This window comes from Sitophilus oryzae, unplaced genomic scaffold (genome assembly GCF_002938485.1).
Source record: "Sitophilus oryzae breed Bouriz unplaced genomic scaffold, Soryzae_2.0 scaffold_847_pilon_pilon, whole genome shotgun sequence".
NCBI classification, from domain to species: Eukaryota; Metazoa; Arthropoda; class Insecta; order Coleoptera; family Curculionidae; genus Sitophilus; species Sitophilus oryzae.
In genome coordinates this window covers 1,741,152-1,764,602 of record NW_022147469.1, presented here as the reverse complement: position 1 = coordinate 1,764,602, position 23,451 = coordinate 1,741,152, and the positions used below count along the sequence as shown (strand labels likewise).

Below are 23,451 nucleotides of genomic sequence, written 5' to 3'. Positions count from 1 at the left end.
CGATAGCAGGGTTGGCGACTAGGGAACGTAAAAATTACGCCAAGCGAACCAACAAAATGATCAGGCCTGAACGAGAGGGAATCCGGTGACGATAGGCCAGACATCATATATTATATGTAAAAAAGACATGTAACGAACTAAAAACGTTACAAAGTAAACACGATTTTGAGACAAAAACAAAACAAACTTGCGACAAAAAATGGGGAATTCTGACAAGACAAACTGGAGACAAATTGTTCACACCGCAAAGACAAAAGTACAACAAAGTCAAAAGTTTAGTTGTTGGGAACGAGTTTTATTAACCATCTGTGTGTGATTTCCCTGGTCCCTACTGCTGGCAGCACACGCCATCCACACTGCGCCGACAACTTGTCGTAAAATATACGAACAAAACATAGACACTTTGATCTTTACCGACTCGCGACAGGCCATGGAAAAGTCTCCAAATTTTGAAACAAAACAAAAATGTCACAGAAATGTATTGGATTTGTCGCAATTTTGTCGTAAAACATGAATGTTTCTGTCTTATCGTTGTTTTGTCTGCTTGGTCTGGACCCGGCATTAGGGTATAATATGTTTATACAAACTTTTTTTTTCTCTTTAGCTGTAGAATCACCCACTAAAGTTTCGTATACTATTTTTGTGATACCCTGTATATTTTTATTTACATACCTGTATTTCTATTACTCCAAGAGTAGGAATTTTAGGTATTTCCATAATTTTTTTCGAATAATAGGAGTATTAATTTATTAAAAAAATTGTGTGTGCACTATGTGCGCATATTGGAAGTGGAACTTCTTGTGCGCATATTTGAAGTGCAACTTTGAGTTTTATTAGAAAAAATATTTTTAATAGTTTAATAATTTATTATATAGATTGGTCAACAAAAATGAGCCTTTGAAAATTGCATAATTATTGTATTTTAATAAACACGGTTTTAGATAAAGTTAATGTTTTCTGGACAAAATAATGTTAAAAAATAATGGTTTAGCATGTTTTTCGTTTCGTTTTTGAATATTTCAGCCAAGTGATAACCATATTAAATTACTACATATTTGAAAATTATTTGAACGACTAGCATTATTTGTTAATGTCAGGGTAAATGTCAAATAAAGCGTGAGGGAAAGTATCACTTTACGCATTTGTTAGGAAAATAACTATATAGTAAAGTGATAGAACACTAATTTCTCATTAACAAGTCATATTTGAGATATATTTTTTGATAGTTCTGCTTATAATAATAAAAACCGTAGATGTATTCTAAAAGGAGGGGGGGGGGTGCAATGATTTCGATATAATCTACTAATATACGATTTATACATAAATGTTAAGAAGAATAGTAATAATAATATCGGAATAACAATATATTTTTAAAGCCAGACTTGTTCAACCTATGTAAATGACTTAAAAGCCCCCTGAAAATAGTATCCATCGTATAGTTCAATTTTTTTTTCAAAAAACGGCAAATTGGGGCAACTTTTTTATATAAGTTTATAATAAGGGTATTATGGTCTACTATATGCCGCTATTCTTTTTATGGAACCTTGCGGCACTTACTTCAAATTTCTTGATGATTAGATCTATAATAAAAATTAAAAACTTTTTAATTCAAAAATATATAGTGGGTGATTGATGAGATGTATGTACAAAATTTTGCCAAAAATTCATTAACAAAGAACGAGTTAAATTGAAAAAAATATATTTTTTAAAAAACCTACCGCAGCTTGGACAATAAAAAAATCAAATTGTGGTAATATTTTCAACATGAATTAGCCTTTTTGAAAACGGTTAATTTTAAACCTTTATAAAAACGACAAAATTCATTTTTGTTTTCTAAAAATCAGTTTTTAAGAGAGGCCTGACATTTGTTTTATGGAAAACTAAATATGGTAGATTCAGTTTTCCATTTTTCCAAAAAAAATTTTAGCCCCATGTCCAACATTTAACGTGGCCTCGTTCCATTGTGCGCCGGCGCACAGTGGGGCCGATTTCCATTTTTGCGGCCAGAACCTTATAAAACAGAAGTTGCTTTTTCAAAAAGTTTTGATGACCATAGAATACAGAAAAGACCTAAATATTTTATTATGCACAGAAAAAATTTTTGGATGCAGATCTGTAACCAGTGAAGGGCTGTAATGTCGAAGGTTTAGTTCTACTGTGTATAGTAATTGCAATTTGTAGGGCCCGAATAAGAAGCAAAATTTCTTGGTTAATTTTTAAATACAATTAATTTTTTGCATTTTTTATAAAAGTACAATACTGCTTGACTATTTCTAGCTATATTTTGAAAAAAAAACTTTTTCACTGATGCATACTAAATTAATTAATAAATTAGTATAATATAAAAAATAAAATATGCTATTTAACCTTGAGTTTTGTTGGGTGCCCAAAGTTGCCCAATTTATTAGCTGATGTTTTTTGAAAGATTGAACATTACCCTTCGTGTATTTGTTACCATCTTGCGCAACTTTAAAAAAAAATATTTTTAAATGTAAGTATGTCCCTGGTATACTTTGAGTAATAGATACTATAGGTCTTTATGATTTATTTCGATTAAGTTCGTGTGATTTTAATAAAATCTGATACTCATAAATCGCCTGTAATCAAGCACATAGTTAGGGGGTCCAAGGGTCCTAGACCCTTCAGTCCCACCCCACCTCAAATCTACAAATTTTGTGGGATTTAACTGAATTAATGCTTAGATCGAGGCTTAGATAATATACAACTCCCCACTCCTTTTTTATCTTTTTAATGGAACAACATGGAGATTTGAAGTAAGGCAATATGTTTAAAAATATTACGTTTTAGTCTAAATATGACAGTTTAAAATTTCAAGATGGCGGCTTAACTTATTAAAATATCCGCACGTAAATTCAAACCACGGCACATAAAACAATCGGCACGCCAACTCTACTCAGATTCCATTGTTTAAAATTTCTATAAAATTTGACCTTGTCGGCGCCATTATGGTTTCCTAGTCAGGGCCGGATTAAAACGTATTAAAAAATTTCTCAGAAAATACGACAGGGTTGTATTAAAAAAATACGGTAATTGACTGAAACTGAATTTTATTTACAATACTTTTGTCCAAACAAATGAATCGTTAACCGCGCATACTTCTCGAAAAGTAAAAATGAAAAAATCAATTAAATATTTCACTGTAGAGAATAGACAATTAAAATTAAAAAACATGCAACTAACAAAAACATGCCAGGAGTTACAAACAAGAATTAAAAAAATACCAATAAAATATTTATTGAACAATATAAAGAGGCTACGTACAAATTATGCCCATCAAGGGGCGTAGCAAATTTTATTAATATTCAAATTTCACAAATTAATAAATCCACAATTTTTTTTGAGAAACTTCTATTTTTTTCATGGCAGGAAACAAAGTAGGTACCGCATTGTATTTTATACGGTTACAAAGTGAATTGGTAAACATTTTAAATTCAAAGTGAACAGAACACAACCTGTACCTTTTCTGGGCCTTATTTATATCTTCAACCAAGTCTTCTCTATTAGATGCAATTGCCCATGTTCTTGCCCTAAAAATGTATTGTTAACTTGTTACTAATCTATTGTTATTTTCGATATACTCATTTTATTTATTTTTATAATTTTATTTAATAATTATTAATATAATTATTTTTGAATTTAATGTTGAATGTCTAGATACAACATTAATTTTACTAAATATTTAACATTTTAATCTTGCTAATATTTTATATACATATAGGGTGAGTCTTGAATAAGTGCAAATATTTTCAGGGGTGGTATATTTCGACCCCAGGAACACGTTTATGAGTTTTTTTCGCTAAAAAAAGATATTGAAAATCGTGCATTTTCTTTTAACTTCCTTGTATATTTTTCGAAAACTTTTTAGAACTGCCTGTTCACCGCAAATTTTCCCACGGTATAATTTCTTAATCTCTGATATTACCATAGTTGCGGCTTTACTCTATGGTTGCGGCACTAAAAGGGATGCAAATACAGAAAAAATTCGGTGGCTCTCAACTCAACATTTAAAAAAAAATTTTTTTTTAAACTTAAATAACTCGGTTATTTTGGATTTATCTGAAAAAGTAAGGAGAAAATATGTTTCTTTTATCGAGATCTGCCAGCCCTGAAAATATTTGCACTTATTTAAGACTCATCCTATATATAAGTTTGTTAACATTTAATATAGATGCTGAACTTGTATATTTTTAATTAGATCTTTCTATTTAGCTGAATGTCCTAATATGTATACTACTGTTTTTTTAACTAAAATATGTTAAAATAATTAATCACATATGTATATACATATGTGAAACAGAAAGAAACTTTTATTGCAGTTTAGTCCTCTACTCGGGCAGTTTTTTGCTGCACAACTTCGCCCAGGCATTTTAAAAACACGTAAAAATTAACGATTTAACAATGTTCAGAAAAACAAAAATAAATTATATAACACAAGAAACGAAAATAAACTAGAAAAGCTAAATATATAAAACAATAAACAAAAATAAAACAACAACTATAAAATATAACTCAAGAAATAAACAACATAAATTAATCCGTACGCTACTGACTCGAATCAGCCGAAAGTGTGCGCAGTCGATGAAAGAAACTACGACACTGGTTACTTTCTGTTAATGGAAACCCTAATGGCGGCGTGCGCGACGGTATGCGCGTAGCGTTCCCGCCAAAGAGAGTTAACCTGCCGTGTGATTTATATGCCGTGTTCAAACTATGATATGTACTAAAATAATGAACCGATTTTAAAAATTTAAGCATTTAAACAAATTATTTTTAACTAACCTAACTGAACACATTACATTACGCTAAATTTCAAATCTTTTAGTTGCTCCAATCCAAAAATAGAAGGAGAAAAAAAAATTCCGGCACCCAAAACCGCCCTTCCCCAGAAATGGTTATTAAAATTTTTGGAACCCCCTCATTATCCGAAATTAATTTTTAGTTGCTTGCCTGTAATAGGTACTCGAAAAATCTAGCCCATACTTTCTTGATTACGTGCCGACTACTCATTTTGAGACATGTGAGACCACGATTGAAAATAATTATTTTTTTACTTCTTCAAAACTAGAATCCAAAAACAATATTTATTTTTTTATCAAAGTTGTTGGTTACATACGGATAAAAAAATATATCAAACAGACCGATAAACAGACAGACAGACATGCCACAAGACAACAATATTCGAAATGGCTTGCAAGGCAAAAGTGTAAAAGTTTTGTCATCCGGGTATTTTTTCTCACATTATATTGATGAGCTAATATGCTGGGTATATACGTGAAGTATAATTTAATTAACTAAAATTTTGAAGATTGGCTATCTAGAAATTCAATTAAGCAAAAACTGTTAAATTCTATATATTTTTGGTTGATCCATCCATATATCTTTGAAGGTTTTGGCCAACGATTCTTCAATCGGCCCCACCGTGCGGCGCGGCGTTTTATAATATGCCTAGTCTTTTTGCAAAATTTCGAGTTATTCGATACGCCTCGCCTGCGACATATACAGGGTGTTTCAAAAAACATGTGCCATCTCTCGTGCGAAGATTCCTCACGTAAAAATAAGATTTATTTTTCATATCAACATAGATCCGATTCTGCTTTGTTTCGTAGCTACAGAGTATTAAAGTCTTAATAATCTTTCGATTTAAGTATTATAATTTTCGTCCAAGTAATTTTAGTGATTCGAATAAAAATTTGAGGGTAAAAGTTACTATAAGTTCTACATATTTTAATGCTAAAAAAGTGGAGATAAATTCACCAGGGACGTGCATATGGGTTATCTCTGGAAATTTTTAAAAAAAAAAACATACGGACCCCACTGACTTTTTTCTTTTGATATCAAAATTGTGTAGGCCGTTTAATGCCAATTAAAAAACATCTCTTGATATTTTGTCGAATTCGGCCTTCTTGATGAGACAAACGCTATTTTATTAACCACATTTAATAAAATTAAAATAAAAGTAAAATTAATAAATCATATACAGGGTGTCCCAGAAATAAGTGCAAATATTTTAACTAGTAGTATAGTTCAACCCCAGAAACACGCCTATGAGGTTTTTTTGCGAAAAAAAAATGTTGAAAATTTTAAATTTTTCTTGACATTTTCCGGGAAATTTGAAAAAACTTTTTAGTGCCACTTGTTTATTCGCCTGAGATTTCTCTAAGGTGTATCTAAACCTTGCAGTGTTGCAACCTCCTATGATATCCACATTCTACATAGTTCTACATTTATAAATTCATAGAAAAATTTCTACTCAAAAATTAGGAATGTTAAATTTTTATCAGTGCTCATTATTAAAATTATTATAGAAAAAAACACATTAATTATTTTTAGTACTTACCCCTTCAATGAAAACTTAACAAAAACCATCGAAAATTAACTAAAACATTACGTTTAGGACGTTTACGAAAATGATTCATCATATTATTCATTGGATGTGGCAATATCTGCCGGCGCGGCGTTCTCAAAATGTTGCGATTATTTTTTTAAATTTTCAAAGTTAAATAACTCGGTTATTTTCAATTTATTTTAAAAATGGTAAAGAGAAAATATGTTTATTTTGACCAGATCTACCACCCCTTAAAATATCTGCACTCATTTCTGGGACACCCTGTATATTTTACCTAATTTATTATTAAATATTATTACTATCTGTTATCGACACTTACGATCCTTGTGATCAGTTATTATTACTATTAGTCCAACATTTTCAAATAGAAAAATAATTTATTTAAGATAATTACAAAAAAACTAATTTTAAAAAGTTTTAACATCCTTGAACTCTAAAACTATGCATTTCCATACCCATGTTTAAAGGGACATTTTTTCGTATTTTTTGATAAGGAATCAATGAGTATATATTTAAAACTTTCGCAAGTTAATAATATTACATTTTTTTAAAGGTCGTCATTTTTTTATTTTTTTTTTAATTTGGATCAAGGCAACTTAATAAAATTGCGTTTATCTCATCAAGGGAGGCCGAAATCGACAAAACATCAATAGACAACTTTTAATCGGCATTAAACTGCTTACACTATTTCGCTAACATGTGAAAAAAAGTCAGTAGCGTACATGCTTTTTTTAGAAAAATATGCCAATGATAACTCATATGCACGTCCCTGGTGAATATGTCCACACTTTTGTAGCATTAAAATATGTCGCACTATAGTAACTTTTACCCACAAAATTTCATTCGAAACGCTAAAAGTATTAAGAAGAAAATTACAATAAATCGAAAAAATATTAAGATTTTAACACCCTGTAGCTACGGAACAAAGCAGAATCGGATATATGTTGATATGAAAAATAAATTTTATTTTTGTGAGGAATCTCCCCACGAGAGATAGCACATGTTTATTGAAACACCCTGTATATCGTTTTATTAACACATTTTATAAGTTTTTTTCTGTATAGAAAGGTTTCATGCATGTAATTTTTGTTAATATTGAATTATACTAGACATCTTTATGCTGCTATGCTATAACTATGCTAATTCTACATTTTCTTCTCATTATTATTACATGAGCTTATGAGCTATAATTATACCGTTCTAGATTATAAAATTGGATCAGTAAATACATATATTATTCTATAAAGTCAGTTTTCTAAAACCATGCGACAAAGCGTACTGTTTAATTTTGAATCGGAGAATCTTACTGAAATCGATACTCATTTAGTATTAATCTAACTTAGCCCAGTTTTTATCGTAACCTGGTTTCAGGCCTGTGTGTTTCGATATATTATTGAATTTATATGTAATTATACCAAAGAATCGAAAAAAAAAACGGCTGAGGAATGAAAAGCAATGATGATTTTGGCGAGGTCAAGCCCTAGACGTCATTTGCCTGGCCCGTACTCTCCTTTATTTTATAATGGTGCTTACTGCTAGTTAATTTAGGAATGTTGTATTTTATTTTTATATTTGAGTAAAAATTATTTTTAAATAGTTTTTTTGGGAATAGATTTGTATGTCTGGAAATGTTCTATCCTATTTTAGTGCACGGCCACACAGAAAGCGTTTTTTGCGTTTTTAGCGTGAAGCGTCTTTTGCGTCTAAAACAAAATAACAGGATTATATAGGAGTGGCCCCACCAAAAGCGTTTAGCGTTCGGCGTGTCTCGCAAAAAACGCAAATGAAAACAAATCAATTTGTTTTCTGTAGCGTCTTTAGCGTTTTCTATGAGACCCCGTCATAGGCGAACGTAATATTTAATAATACAATAAAAATAAATTAAATAGTAATAGCATTTTATTCAGTTTAGGATATTATCTAAAAATATTTTTATAGAGAATATCTACTGTTTAGGAAGATTCTATTAATGAAATGTTGAAATTAATGAATGAAAAAGTAATTAATTAGGGGAATATTTTCTTACGCGTAAAAAATAGTTTTTTATGCGTAAAAAGTGTTTTTTTTTCTGCGTAAAAAAGGTTTTTTAACAGAAACAAATGGTTTTGAGGCGTAAAAATTAGTTTTTTACGTGTAACAAATAGTTTTTTACACGTAAAACATATTTTTTTGTGTAAAAAGTTTTTACCAGAAACAATAAGTTTTTGACGCGTAAAAAATAGTTTTTACGTGTAACAAATAGTTTTTACACGTAAAAATATTTTTTTGCGCAAAAAGGTTTTTACCAGAAACAATAAGTTTTGACGCGTAAAAAGTTTTTACGTGTAAAAAATTTTTTTTGCGTAAAAAAGGTTTTTTACCAGAAACAATAAGTTTTTGACGCGTAAAAGTTTTTACGTGTAAAAAACTATTTTTTTGCGTAAAAAAGGTTTTTTACCAGAAACAATAAGTTTTTGACGCGTAAAAATAGTTTTTACGTGTAACAAATAGTTTTTTTTACAAAAAATATTTTTTTGCGTAAAAAAGTTTTTTTTACCAGAAACAATAAGTTTTTGACGCGTAAAAAAATATTTTTTACGTGTAACAAATAGTTTTTTACACGTAAAAAATATTTTTTTTTGTGTAAAAAAGTTTTTTTACCAGAAATAATAAGTTCTTGACGCGTAAAAAAATAGTTTTTTACGTGCAACAAATAATTTTTTACACGTAAAAAATATTTCTTTTTGCGTAAAAAAGGTTTTTTACCAGAAACAATAAGTTTTTGATGCGTAAAAAATAGTTTTTTACGTTTAACAAATAGTTTTATACGCGTAAAAAAGAGTTTTCTACCAGTAAAAATAGTTTTATAGGCGTAAAAAATAGTTTTTTATATATAACAGTTTTATTCGCGTAAAATAATAAAAATGGTTTTTTACACGTAATAATTTGATTCACTTTTACAAAATTTGTATTAAAATATCAATATTTTTGATAAACACGTGGATTGCTCACAAATACACGTCGCGTCACTACGTATTTCTAAGCCGTTAACACATTTCGTTACAACTAGCTCGTGTGTCAGGGCCGTCTCACAAGCTCGTGTGTCACGGCCTTGAATGTTTACTCCCAGCGCCCGTAAAGAAGTTTCAAACCAAACCAAAAAGTTTTATAAATCATGTCCTAAAATTGCGTTAGCAACTAGTAATATATATTTACTATTCTATTATATAATTATAATTCTTTATTATATTATATTATATTATAATTACAACAAGTAACCACAACACTACAACATAAAAAACTATAACAAGTAACCACAACAATACAACATAAAATAACTATACACATAAACTAACATTCGTAAAATAAATGGCAAATTATTATTTTTACACACACCACTGGCACTAGCAGTAGATTGTGTTTGTCGCCAAATATATACCCCGGCCTGTCCACAATTCAATCCCAGCATCTTTTATCTTCGTCTCTTCAACGCTAACCGCGCCGATCTCGCTTATCTCTTTCTCACAGGATTGATTGTTGAACGGGCCGAGAATCCACGAGCTTGCCGCGTCTTTTGCGTGTTTAAAAAAAAACCTTAAAACGGTAAAAACGCTTTCTGTGTGGCCGTGGGCTTAACCTTTCTATAATGATTAGTGTTAGTTTTTGAGAAGTTTTATATCAATTTTTAGTAAATGACGTCTAGAGATTGGCCTCATTATCATCGATTGTCATTCCCAGCCGTCTTTCACGCCGTTTTCCTTCGGTACTTATTTTCTCCACAAAATTAAATTGTCACATTATAATAAAATATGTAGAATTAAATTTAATCCTTTCTCAAAAATAATAATGATTGTTTTAATTCTTCTTTTTCTTCTTCTTCTTTTTGAAATAGGGTTCTCCCTGTATAAAACCACCGTATGAGGAAAAAAAACAGCGACAGCGATGGCTATGAAATGAAGATCGCTGTCAATTTATATGTAAAATTATATGGAGAATGTTATCGATGTTTATTTCCAAGCCAACTGGACGCCTTTTTTCGATCATACGGTATGTGTATGTCCAACTTTCGTACCATCTTTTTGGTGGCCTGTCAGGTAGTGTGGGTGTGTTGAGTATTTGTGTTGCCGGCCATTTTGCTGTTCTATCGTGGTCCATTCTTTCAACTTGGTCTATTATTTAAATTATTTTGTATAATTATATTTTTCACTCTCTCTGAAAACCGATAACGAAGCTGACAGGAAAGGAAGCCAGCGTTTCCTCCTGTTCAAAGAAGAAGTTGCTATTGAACTGAAAACTAATTTGTTTTATGTACAGCGATGTAGGGCTCATTATATTCAGATAGCGTTACATGGTCGGGACAATTTACGTTAAGTAATTCTTCCAAGTAATTTAAAGCATGCGGCATTATGGGTTCGCTTTTAACAAAGGGACATCAAAGCAAAGGCTAAAACTTTGCCATTATGTAATTTAATATACTCAGTTTTGTTTATAAACTCTAAACAGCCTGTTGTTAACCCCACTAAAAACAGTTTTATAGCTTTTTACCTTTTTAAATATTGTGTTTCTACAAACGTCAGTAAAAATGTAATTTTTAACGCATGCTGTCAGTGCCTAAAATGTGACATTATGTCACTGATGGTAAAAGTCATTTACCTTTAGCACTGGTGCCAACTGGTGCTAAAAGTAAGTCACGTGATTTACTTTTAACAATGAAGCGATCAATTAACCTAGCAACCATAAGCTTCATAATTAATTTGATTTCAGAATGACATATTATCATATTATGAATTATTCATTAAAGTAAAAAGTAATAATACCTGATAATTAGATATACACGTTATGTCAGTTTAATAATATATTTTTCTACGACTAGCCTAGAAAATGCAGGTTGACACACGGAAAACTAGATTTGAAATTGCCGTTTTGCAAACTGTTGTGTGCTAAGGATTTGGCGTACGACATGTGTCATTTTTAACCTCCAATTATTTTAATTATTATTTTTTAATTTAGCTGAAACGCCAAACGCAACGCAGCCGTCAGAAAAGTGTCATCATTATATCGCAAATTATTTCACAAAACTGGCAAAAACTGAGTGAGTCTGATGCTAATTTGTGGTCGTAGAAAACATAGCGTAAAAAACTCGTTTGAAAACTTCTTTATAATATATACTATTTCGTACTTTTGTGCTTAGGCCATAGACAAACAAATAAAAAGAGACTGGCAAATTAAATGGCAAAGAGAGGGACAACGTTCCCGTAGCGCAACTCAGAACGCAAAAATTCGTTATATTTATGTTGATCTGCGCATTGCGTCTATTGGGTCCACTATCTCATTCTAATATAACAAGAGAGAAAGAAGCAACCATATAAAACGTAATTTCTAAATAGAAATTAGAACAATCGCCTTTCGTTTTCGTCATCATGACAACCAAGATGACAACATCATGACAATTCGTCATGTTTGTTAATTTTTCTTTTGGTGATTTACCTTTTTGTCTAAACTCTCCATTTTATTGATTTATGAATATGGATAGGGAACAAATTCCTTTGTTCCATATAGGTATTTATATTTTGTTACTTATAATTTTAGGTTATACTATTTGTTATTTTATTTGCTGCAGGAGCCAGTATCATCTATTTTTATATGTATTGGTGTCCCCTTTCTCTGATAGATATGTTAAAGACACCCGGTAAAATAAAAGTAAGTAGTTATATTTATCATCTTATTAAGAAAAATGTAGAAGTAGTAGTGTCAAAAATATTTCGAACCTCTCTTAACATAACAAATTAATACAATTAATTTTTTTCATTTTTTGGGTAGTTTATGGCTGGTTTATAGTAACCAGAAACTTTATTAATATACCTATTTTACTTTTGTTATAGGATTAAAACTGGACTTGAAAATGGTTCAGGATCATGATTCTCGTAAAGTCCTCTTTGCTTGGATATTCACTTTGTTATTGCAATTTTATTAGACAGTTTTTTCGAAAATAAGATTTTTAATGCCCTTTAAAAAAATGGGCCAATCGTTTCCTGCAACAGTCAGTTCTTCTGCATTTAAAATTGGCAGGTGGGTGGAATAAACACTGTTATTTTGTTATTATATTATAAAAAGTGTATTTATTTTTATGTATAAATAAATATGTTTATAAAACAGTACAATTTTTGCTTTTTTTATAATTTCCCTTATAATAGTAGTACTCTTTCGTTCTGAAAGAAACTGCAGATTTTCACTTAAACTGATTTATTCCCTACACCACGTTCCCTTTACGTGGTATAGGGAATAAATCAGTTTAAGTGAAAATTTGCAGTTTCAGAATGAAAGAATACTACTAATAAAGGCTAATTTAAATTTTCCCCAGCCTGAATGTGCGATAATGTCTTACGATACGTTTTATACCTATCTCTTTCTTTTTCATATAAAGCACACATAATTATGAAAGATAGCAATAAAGACGTACGTCCTGCCATGGTCCTGCTAATTGGTTTCAAAATTCTTGTTCTGAGTTGCGCTAGGGAACGCGGTCCCACTCTTTACCATGGGATTTGTCAGTCTCTTTTTATTTGTTTGTCTATGGCTTAGACGTAAAAGTGCTTTACTTTTATACCTAAGCGTTAATGACTTTTTATATTGTCACATCGCGAAAATTAATACTTTTGTGACGTTTGAAAAAAAAAATGTTTTATAGATGAGGTGTTACTCTTGCAGGAAGTGGCCTAACTAATAAAATATAGGTTTCTTCATATCAACAGATTTATTATAGTTAGATTTTTTTGTATTCTGGTTACCACAATACTGGCCAATAATATATTTTTTTAAAAGATGTTGTATAACGTACTATATTACTAGCTTGCCTAGCTTTGAGATTCGCTGAAACGTTTTCTAAAAAAAACAAATACAATATATTATTTAAAAATATCAATCCATACCATTTTCGTATAGATAATATGATTATTAGTTTTGGTGCAACATGTGCTGATAAAATAATAATAAAAAAGAATCCATACGAGTATATGTAACAGACAGACAAGAAACCACAAAAAGTCGATTCGATCCGGCGCGGCGCGGCGTGTTGAAATAGGGCAGCGATTATTAGTTTTTGCAGACAAGAGAGAAATTTTCTATATCGAAAACTCGTACAGCCAACACATGTTGAATTAAATTGACAAAAAATTCCAGCTTATAAACTGGAAATTATTGTTTACTTTAAAGAGATGCGGTTTTAGTCTATGATACTACTGCTGTATTGATGACACTACTTTGGGTTATTTGTGATATTTTTTATATATTTTGATATTTTTAATCAAATTTAATGAAAAAAGAAAGTAGAAAAGGTATAACAAACAGGTACCAAGTGGAAAAATCAGACAAAGCAATGGCATATAGAGAGAGCTAGAAAAAGTGGGAAAGTTCCAATGTATTTGCAAAAAATATACATAATAATTTTTTTAACATTCATTCACTTTTATATCTATAGTCTTAAAGAAAAAAATTATCTTTTCAAGGGTATTGTATTCTTTTTTTATACATGGAGAGTATGAAGTAGCGATGGGAACTATCGAATGAATTAGACTATCGAATGGTTAATGAATGAATGATTTCAACTATCGAATGGTTTTATTCGAATAAAATCATTCATTCATTTGTAAATTAAAGCATATGTGACAACCTTGCCGTGCGACTAAATGGTTATCGTTGAGCCACGACTATCGAATGCTTTTGATAAATGAAATTTAGTATTCGTTTGGATTTTGTATGCGTCAGTGCATTATTGGTTCTTCCAAATTTTTATAACTTCGCCGTATAAATACTGTGCTATTTTTGCGTTTATTAAAATAGTTAAAATACTGAAATAGTAGTTATTTTTTAATTTTATTTATTGACGATTGTGTGCATGTGCAGGTGGTCAAAATTTTTCCGATACTTTGTGTGGTTTTCCGTAGTCCGATCTTTCAATTATTTCATTTTATATGGTATATGGTCTATTTTTTAATGGGAAATTTTGAAAAGTAGCAATTTTTAAGAGAGATGAGATGAACTTACAATTAATTTTAAAACTACATATTTGTATTTTAGATGTTTTAATAATACCTATGAATTAGTTGGAACTTAATAATTATATTTAAGTAATGTGGTTAAATAAATGGTTATCGAACTCAAACTATGGGGTGAGAAAATTAAAATGAAAATTTTACACGTGCCAATTTAAAAAAAGTTAACGATGTTTGTATTTTGTTTATGCTAATTCTCTTACATGTAGTTTTTGCGAAGAAATTTTCATTTCATTTTTTTTAAAGTAAATGCCAGTAAAAGTAAATATAATTTTTAAATAGTAATATAAAGCACCTAATATAAATAATTTTGATTTCTAATTTTTTATTTATATTTTCCTTCCATTACACCGCTTGCTTAGAAAATTAATAAATGTTTATATTTCATGATTTTAAAATTTGTTGTTAATATAACAAATTAGTTCTGTAATTATTATTATTTAATAAACCAACATTGCCAAAAAAATTAGAGACTATATTATTTTTAAATAGGATCTAATATAAATAATTTTGACATCTAATTTGTTGTTTATATTTTGCTACTACTTAAAAAAATATTTATATTAAATGATTTTAAATTTTGTTGTTAATAGGTATAACAAATTATTACTGTTATTATTATTTATTAAACCAGTCTTTGCTTAAAAACATTAAAAATAATTTTCCTACATCCAAAATAACAAGTATTATTGCAGTGTAACAACAGAATATTAAAAAAAATGCAGAATATATAGACATACTATCCCTAACTAACTAAAGCCAAACAATAATATTCTTTGCTAAAATCAACTAATACAAAAATATGGCAACAGCGCCCTTCATAATGTATTTTCTGTGTAAATACTAGCACTTCAATAAAAAAAATAATGTGTCCTTATCTATATATGACTCCGCAAAAATCAAAGATGCCGGCTTCTTTTCATAGCATTGCCACCGACCGCTTTCTCGGAAACCTACGTCGCCGGGCGACAACTAAAATTCAGTTAATATTTTATTATAATCGATCCTGACGAATAAATGAATTTCATAAATGAATGAATTTTATAAATGAATGAATTTTATAAATGAATAAATTTTATAAATGAATGAATTTTATAAATGAATGGTTTTTGCTGCCGAATTACTAGAATACAATATTTCAAGGCAGATGACGGATCTATTCGATAATTTTTATTCGAATAGTTTTCAACGAATGTTTTCTTACTAACTATCGAATTATTCGAATGAATTGCAACTATCGAATGTTTCGATAGTATTCATTCGATAGTTCCCACTACTAGTATGAAGTCAGCAAAAGCAAATGCTTTTAGGCATAAAGTGTTCTTTGGAAATGTATTCAGGTTCCCCCACATGCCTAAACAAATAGATCGGTATCACATTTTCCCCTTACTTTTAAGCATATAGAATTTTCAATTGCTACTTGAGATGTATATCGTTGAAATTATCTCAATTTACTCGTTGTCTAATGTAATATTCTGTTTCAAATATTGTGCAGTGATTTTTCAATTATTCATATTTATTTTCGTTTAATTTGCTAGACAATATAATACAATTTCTATTAATATAAAATATTGTATTATTTATAAGTGGAATATGCTTTTTAATTAAACTGTATTAAAAAATAGACATAACATGTTCATACCATTTATCAAAAATTTAAAAAAATGCACAATAGTAGTGGGTAGGATCCTCATTTTCTATTAATGATTTTTTTTTTCATACAAACTAATACTATTCCGAACCAATCAAATGAACTACAGCCTAGGTACAAAGACACTATTTTTAAAAAATGTCTATACCTATGTAGCGCATTCATCTCTCCAAAAAAATTCTTTATGGGTATTTCGCCACTGCACTGCAAGAAAATCTACAAAATAAAATAGTTATTTTTTGTAAACACTTCTGCGTTAAACCTAAACGGACGCTGCTTGTCAGAAGTTATGTTTACAGTAATACAAATTTGCCTAAAATGCTTGATCTATCTTGAAAACTTGAAAAAAATGCTTAACCTTTCGGAAAGGTATCTCTTTCCGTCGTCGGAAGCAAAAAAATATACAAAGAATACAGAAAAAAACTATTTAAAATATTTAAATTCAACTATTCGAGAACACTTTACTTTTTTAAAACAGATAGACGTCTACAAGAAACGTCTACAGATAGACGTCTACAGACAGACGTCTACAAGAAACCGTTGACGTTCTGTTAAGATGAAACACACACACATAAATATAAATTTTAACAGAACGTCAACAGTTTCTTGTAGACGTATCTGTTTTAAAAAAGTAAAGTGTTCTCGAATAGTTGAATTTAAATATTTTAAATAGTTTTTTTCTTTATTCTTTGTATATTTTTTTTGCTTCCCACGACCGAAAGGGATAACTTTCCAAAACGTTAAGCATTTTTTCTTTGTTAGGCAAATTTGTATTACTGTAAACATAAAATCTGACAAGCAGCGTCCGTTTAGGTTTAACGCCAGAAGTGTTTACAAAAAATAACTATTTTATTTTGTAAATTTTCTTGCAGTGCAGTGGCGAAATACCCATAAAGGATTTGTTGGAGACACTATTTTTATTTTTTCTGTATAAATACATAAAATACAGTAAATACCTTAAATTTATTTTACTTATGACTATTAATTTACAATAAAATATTGAATAGCAATAATAAGAACGAATTTAAAAAAAAACATGTTTTGAAAAGGCTCTTTAAAATTACTGAATTTGGTTTCATATTGGTTGCATATGAACCACAAAACCCCAATCCTCTATTAATTTTACTACATTATATTACCTACCATATTTACCTACTAACTCTACCATTTTAAGAATGAAGAAAACAAAATAGCATTGTGTTACAAAGCATAAACAATTAAAATAAAAGCACTATAATATGTTGTGTCAAATTAATTGATACCAAATTATTTTGTCTTTTGAAAAATATAATGTAGGTTAGTACCCTACCTGGAAAATAGGCCTTTACTTCTTCCTTGTATATGCTTTCCATTGTTCAGCTGTAGCCTAGCATCCCATCTATGCCGGTACAATGTCACATGGTTCCACTGATTTAACAGGACGGTCTCATCTGATCTTACCACCCCAATTCCTGAGCCGCAGTCGAATCTGCAAAAAAAAAAGAAATATAAACATATTTTAATACACCATTAATTAAAGCCTATATAATTTCTGGAGGTATTGAGAGGTATCTATGTTATTGAGAGGAATCAAAAATCAAGTTATCGAGAAAAGGTACACCTTGATGATAAAGAACTGGTTTTTAAATATCTTAATTTGTTAAAGTATTCCACAGAGTATTTAAAACTTTCCAAACTCTGTCAAAAGAACAACATTTTGTTATTTCGCGTATGTCAGGACTTTAATTTTTAATTTAAATGGAGGCTAAAAGTTCAAATAAATTAGCTAAATATTACTTTAAGCTTGATTAAAATCGGCCAACTAGAACAAAATATTAAACTTTAAAATCCATGAAAATTTTAAAGTGTCCGTTTTTTGTGCTGGTCAGTGTTAAATCCATTTCCAGTGGTGACATGTAACATGACCTCTTCCGGTCAGATATCTAATTAGCACAATCGATACATATATTTGATAGGCATAAAGCTGCGGTTTGGATACCGCATTAACAATATAGTCCGCCAATTTAGTCTCAACCACAATACAAAACAATGAAAAAAATTCAAAATCAAACCAAAGCGAAATTCATACCTATATTTATTATTATTGAATAATTGAATAAAAATGGAGTATATCAACAAATCTGGCAAAACCGCGCAAATATTTACTACGGCTGGCTCGACATCCGGTTCATTAGTTTGAATTTCTAACATTGGAAATACTTAATTTCGTATATGGAGACCAGTTTACGACCTTTCGATCAAGGACAAAAGATAATATTTTGCAAGGATGGTAACTATACTAACTATACATCAATCTCTTTGACGATGTTGAAGAGATGTGGTTCTCTCGTTCGTCTTGAGTCCACGCCTGGCAACACCGTAGTATGGCACTTAAAGATATGTTGGTTCTTTTGTAAATTCCTCGTACCGACAAACCTGCCTGTCACAACCGAACAACTCGTCCCCTTTCAAAGTAACTAAGCTGAGGTGTCCGAGAAATTCTACGTACTCGAGTACGCACTCTACGCATTACGGCTACTTCGACAAAAACTATGAAACAAACCTTGTTAACTCTACGGTTAAAGTATGACTGTAATTGCAGAAATTTGCAAAAACAGAATAGTACTGTGTCAGTTAACGACCAATGCAGGTACTGAAATATTCAAGAGACAAACCAGAAAATTTAATTATTTTTAGGCAATATAAAGTAGCCAGTCTCCTCAATGAACACCTCACTAGATTGAAGCTAAGAAACAACGGCGAATGAAGATTCCGTTATGGGAAAACACCAGAACACCTTATCACGGCGAACTCATCGAAACGACAACCATATATATATACTAGTCAGTTTAGAACGTTTTTCTACGTTGTCCGATACCCAATTTCCAGCCTGGTCTATTCGTACAATCCTCTGTTGACAGGTTTCTTTCACTCATCGCTTTGTGTACGCTTTTTTGCCATTCCAGTTTTGGTCTTCCCTGTTTTCTTCTGCCCTTTGGTTGCCAATTGATTATTTTCTTGGGCAATCTAGTGTCCTTCATTCGCTCTACATGTCCGTACCAGATCAGCTGCTTTTTCTCTATATCCTGTGTTATCGTACCTTCTATACCCATTTGTTGTTTTATGGTATTATTTCTTATTCGTTGTTGTCTTGAAATTCCCATTGATCTTCGAATGACATCCATTTCTACGGCCTCTATCCTCTTCTTGTATCTCTCAGTTATTCTCCATGTTTCTGCTCCATACAGGAGGTTGCTCTTTATCATGGTTTCATATATATTCAATTTTCTTCGCTTTGTTATTGATTTGCTCCATAAGATTCCATTTAGACATCCGATTATTTTTTTCGCGTTGATAATCCTTTTCTCTATTTCTCTGCCGTCAGTTTCAGTGTTATCAAACGTAATTCCCAGGTACTCATACTCTTGACACTGCTTAATTTCGTGACCGTTGTCCAAGTTCAAGTTTCCTTCTTGTGCGCCTATACATAGATATTTTGTTTTGGCTATGTTAACTGTCAAGCCCCATTCTCCGTATTCTTCAATAAGTTTTCTTAGCATATATTGCATATCGTCTTTGTCATTGGCAACTATTATTTGATCGTCTGCGAATTGAAGTGTGAACAAACATTCATTGTCAATCTCTATGCCCATACCACGGATCTTTCTTTTCCAATTTTTTAAAGCGACTGCAACGTATATTTTAAAGAGAATAGGGGAGATGCAACAACCTTGACGCAAGCCTTTGTCGGTTATAAATGTTTCTGTAAGCTCTTTTCCTACCTTTATTTTTGATTTTGCGTCCTTATATAGTTCCTTAAGAGCTGTTATATAAGTATGGTTGATCGTAGATTGTTCTAGTACCCTCCATAGTCTTGATATTGGGACAATGTCGTACGCTTTCCGTAAGTCAACAAATGTTATATGTGTGTCCAAGTTTCTTGCCGATCTTTTTTCTATAACTTGTTTTGAACAGAACACGTTATCTGTACACGACCTTCCTGCTCTAAAACCATTCTGTTCTTCTTCCTCCTTTTCTCTATAATCTTCTTCTATGAGATCACGTAAAATTCTACCATATAACCTGCTCATTGTGATCGTCACTGATATACCACGGTAGTTACTGCAGTCCAGCTTATTGCCTTTTTTATGGATCGAAGATATATAAGCCAGCTTCCAGTCTTCTGGAAAGGGATGTCCATTTAAGCAAATATTGAAAATTAATGCCAATGAAACGACAACCATTCGTGTCATAATTTTTTTGGTACAACTGATAGCGGAGATAGGAAGCACTAACCTCTGTAAATCATCGGCATCTCAGATCATCGGCATCCTATCTTGGTCCAGAGCCAGTACTGGGAATACCCAAATGTATGGCCCGTAGTGTACTAAAACTCTGGATTAGGGAAAAGCAGAATGTCCACTGGAGAAACAGACGGGAGCTCAGGCACAGCAAGGTCTTTATCCAAGAACCTAGCTCTAAAACCGCAAAAAAACTGCTAATGCTTAGCAGGAATAAAGTGCGAATTACGACAGGCCTCTTGACAGGACACATGGCTGTCAAGTGTTACCTGAACAAGATCAACCTGTATCAAGGAAGTCTTTGCTGCACACTCTACGATAAAGATCTTGAAACATCGGAGCACATAATATGTCACTGCGAGGCTCTGGATCGCAAGCTAGGCTAGAACCGGAGGAACTATGCTCCTATCACATCAAGGGACTGCAAAAGTTAGTGCAGGGCACAGGGATAGGAGAATGGGTGCAGATATAGAAAGGGGACAAACACAATAGGCCTCACAGGTCGCAGTGTTTCCGGCAGTGGACGGCCCCTTGTTATTGAAAAAAAACTCTGTAAAACCGTCTCAGATACTGGCTTTTGTTAAAGCACTGAGACAGTATGATTAGTTATAATTCAAGAAAGGGGGACACAAATGTCAAGGCGCGGTGATTGAACTCCCCCCACCCATACATTCTACATTCTACAAGGTAACAAGCAAAAAATTTTCCAGTTCTGATAAACAAATATAGGTGTTCTCCTTTTATTGTCACTCAGTATATCAATTCAGCAAAACTGAAAAATAGCATGATATAAAACTAAATTTCAAAGGAGTCCTCAAAAATCCTAAAGAAAAGTATGGCAAAGGAATTGTAATTTAGCTACGGTCTTTTACAAAAAATATAGAAAAAGAGATCTTGATTTCAGCTTGGCGTCTCATTCGGAGCGGTATCATAAGATGCCAGCTTATCGCAACAGGCAATATTGCCAGAGGGCGAGAATATGTTGACAAGGCTTATTTAAATTTCTCAGAATACGAACGCTTGGGTTTGTGTGTTATCTTTGTGTATTGGTAAATAAAAGTCGACGAATTGTTGTTTGTTTTATATTTTTTTGCATTATATTTATATGAAAATGGAAATAATAGACTAGGTTTTGGTGATCGACTCTAGTAAAATTACCAAGTAGGAATAATATAAAATGAATTGTAAACTACAAAGTCTTGGTAAAATTAATGTAAATTCATGTTAAATAAAATACAAGTAGAAACAATCAAGAATTACATAAACCAGAAGAAGTACAGAAATGATGAAACTAAGCAAAATTGATTTCGTTAGTGTAGTGTTATATAAAATAACTTTCCTTTTTTGTAGATGAAGAAAAATTAAGAAGTCTTTTCAAGTAGTTCCTTCTTGTTGATCTCACAAATCTTACCAAAAAAAATTGCAATTACAGTGAATATTGTTTGAGAATTTTTTTTTATTTATATGATTTATTTACACGCACATACACCACCAATCACACCAAACACAACCAAACCAATCCCTCTCCAATATACAGGGTGGTCCGAACTGTATTTCGGAAACTTGTGCATCGTATTCTGCAGATAAAAATAAGTAAAAAAGTTCGTATAAATGCATGTCCCAAAATGCTTAGTTTCGGAGATACTGGGTGTTGAAGTTTCATTTTTATTTTGATCTTTTCCAAATAATTTCTGAAGCAACGTTAATATTTGGATATAAATTGGTGTCTGGGAGTTTTTTGACATGAGAAATTTGATTTTGAGGTCAATATGATTCTTACTTGTAGAGGGCGCCACCTATATATTTTTTAACTTGTTTGAAGAGTAATAACTTTTTGTCCGTACCTGTATAAAACTACCGAGTAAAAAATATACACTTACGACGTTTCTTACGCAAAAAAGGTCTCTTTGTAAAAACCGCTACGAGTTATGGTTCTCGAAATATTTGGAATCGATATTATCAGTACCTATCGTCATTGACATAAAATTAAACATGTTGACTCTAAATAGTTATTAGACGGAAATCATAAATGTCAAATGTTTTGGTGCCAAAAGTTCAACAGAAACTGTTTCATTATCATTTTTTGCAAGAAAAATTTATGATTAATTTAAAAAAATAAAAAGGTATCTTATCTAATAAAATTTATCATTTTAGTCAAATAACTATCTACACAACACGTTTATTTTTTGTCAATAATAACATGTATGGACTGTTCCCATTCTAAATATCTTGAGAACGGTTGCTCATATCGATTTTTACCAAGAGACATTTTTTACTTAAAAAAAAACACGGAAATTTATATTTTTCACTCAGTAGTTTTATACAGGTACGGACAAAAAGTTATTATTCTTCAAAACAGTTAAACTACATGTAGGTGGCGCCCCCTGCAAATAGGAGTCATATTGGTATTAAAATCAAATTTCTCATGTCAAAAAACTCCCAGACGCCCACTTTCATCCAAATATTGACATTCCTTCAGAAATTATTTGGAAAAAATCGAATTAAAAATGAAACTTCTACTTATAATTTTCCAAATATCCATACCGTTTTAGAGGAAATTAAAAAAAAGTCCTAAAGATTAAAAGGCATTGCTATGGTAATATAACTGCGCTTTTATTCTTTGATATATCGAATTAATTCTGATTAACGTCATATTTTTTGATGTTGTTAAAGTATCACATTTTCCGATAACCATTTTCACTTCAACTTTCCGTAGCATTGAACTAAATAAATTTTGTGCTTCTTTAACATTTTATCATAGAAAATATGACGTTAATTAAAATTCTGTCAATAATAATCTAAGGCCGATATATCAATTTTAAAACAAGCAAAAATGTTTACGAAGAATACATTTTCCTCAAAATGTCAATAATAAAAAACTTTTTCCTCTTGTAAATCTTGTAAAGACAATCCGGGGATATACTGTAGAGAAAATCACTAATTTATTTAACTTATTTCGAAATAAAATTATTATACTGAATATAATATAAAATACGAAGATAAGTGAGTCTATTGATTTTTTTAATAAGTTTTCTTTTGTCGGGTTGAACGTACTCTAACACGATAATTTGTCTTGTCGTTTACCTACGCTTCTCCCAAAAGTTTTATAAACTTGAGCCATCT

General features: G+C 30.9%; 1 protein-coding gene across 1 annotated transcript in view; it reads right to left on the bottom strand.

Moving 5' to 3' along the window:
- The window catches only part of LOC115889797 (pikachurin-like), a 340,782-nt gene that overhangs the window by 109,746 nt on the left and 207,585 nt on the right, over positions 1 to 23,451 (bottom strand). Inside the window, exon 6 of the mRNA XM_030909876.1 lies at positions 17,358 to 17,516. Coding sequence (XP_030765736.1) covers positions 17,358 to 17,516 — 159 coding nt within the window. The remainder of the gene's footprint in view (positions 1 to 17,357; positions 17,517 to 23,451) is intronic.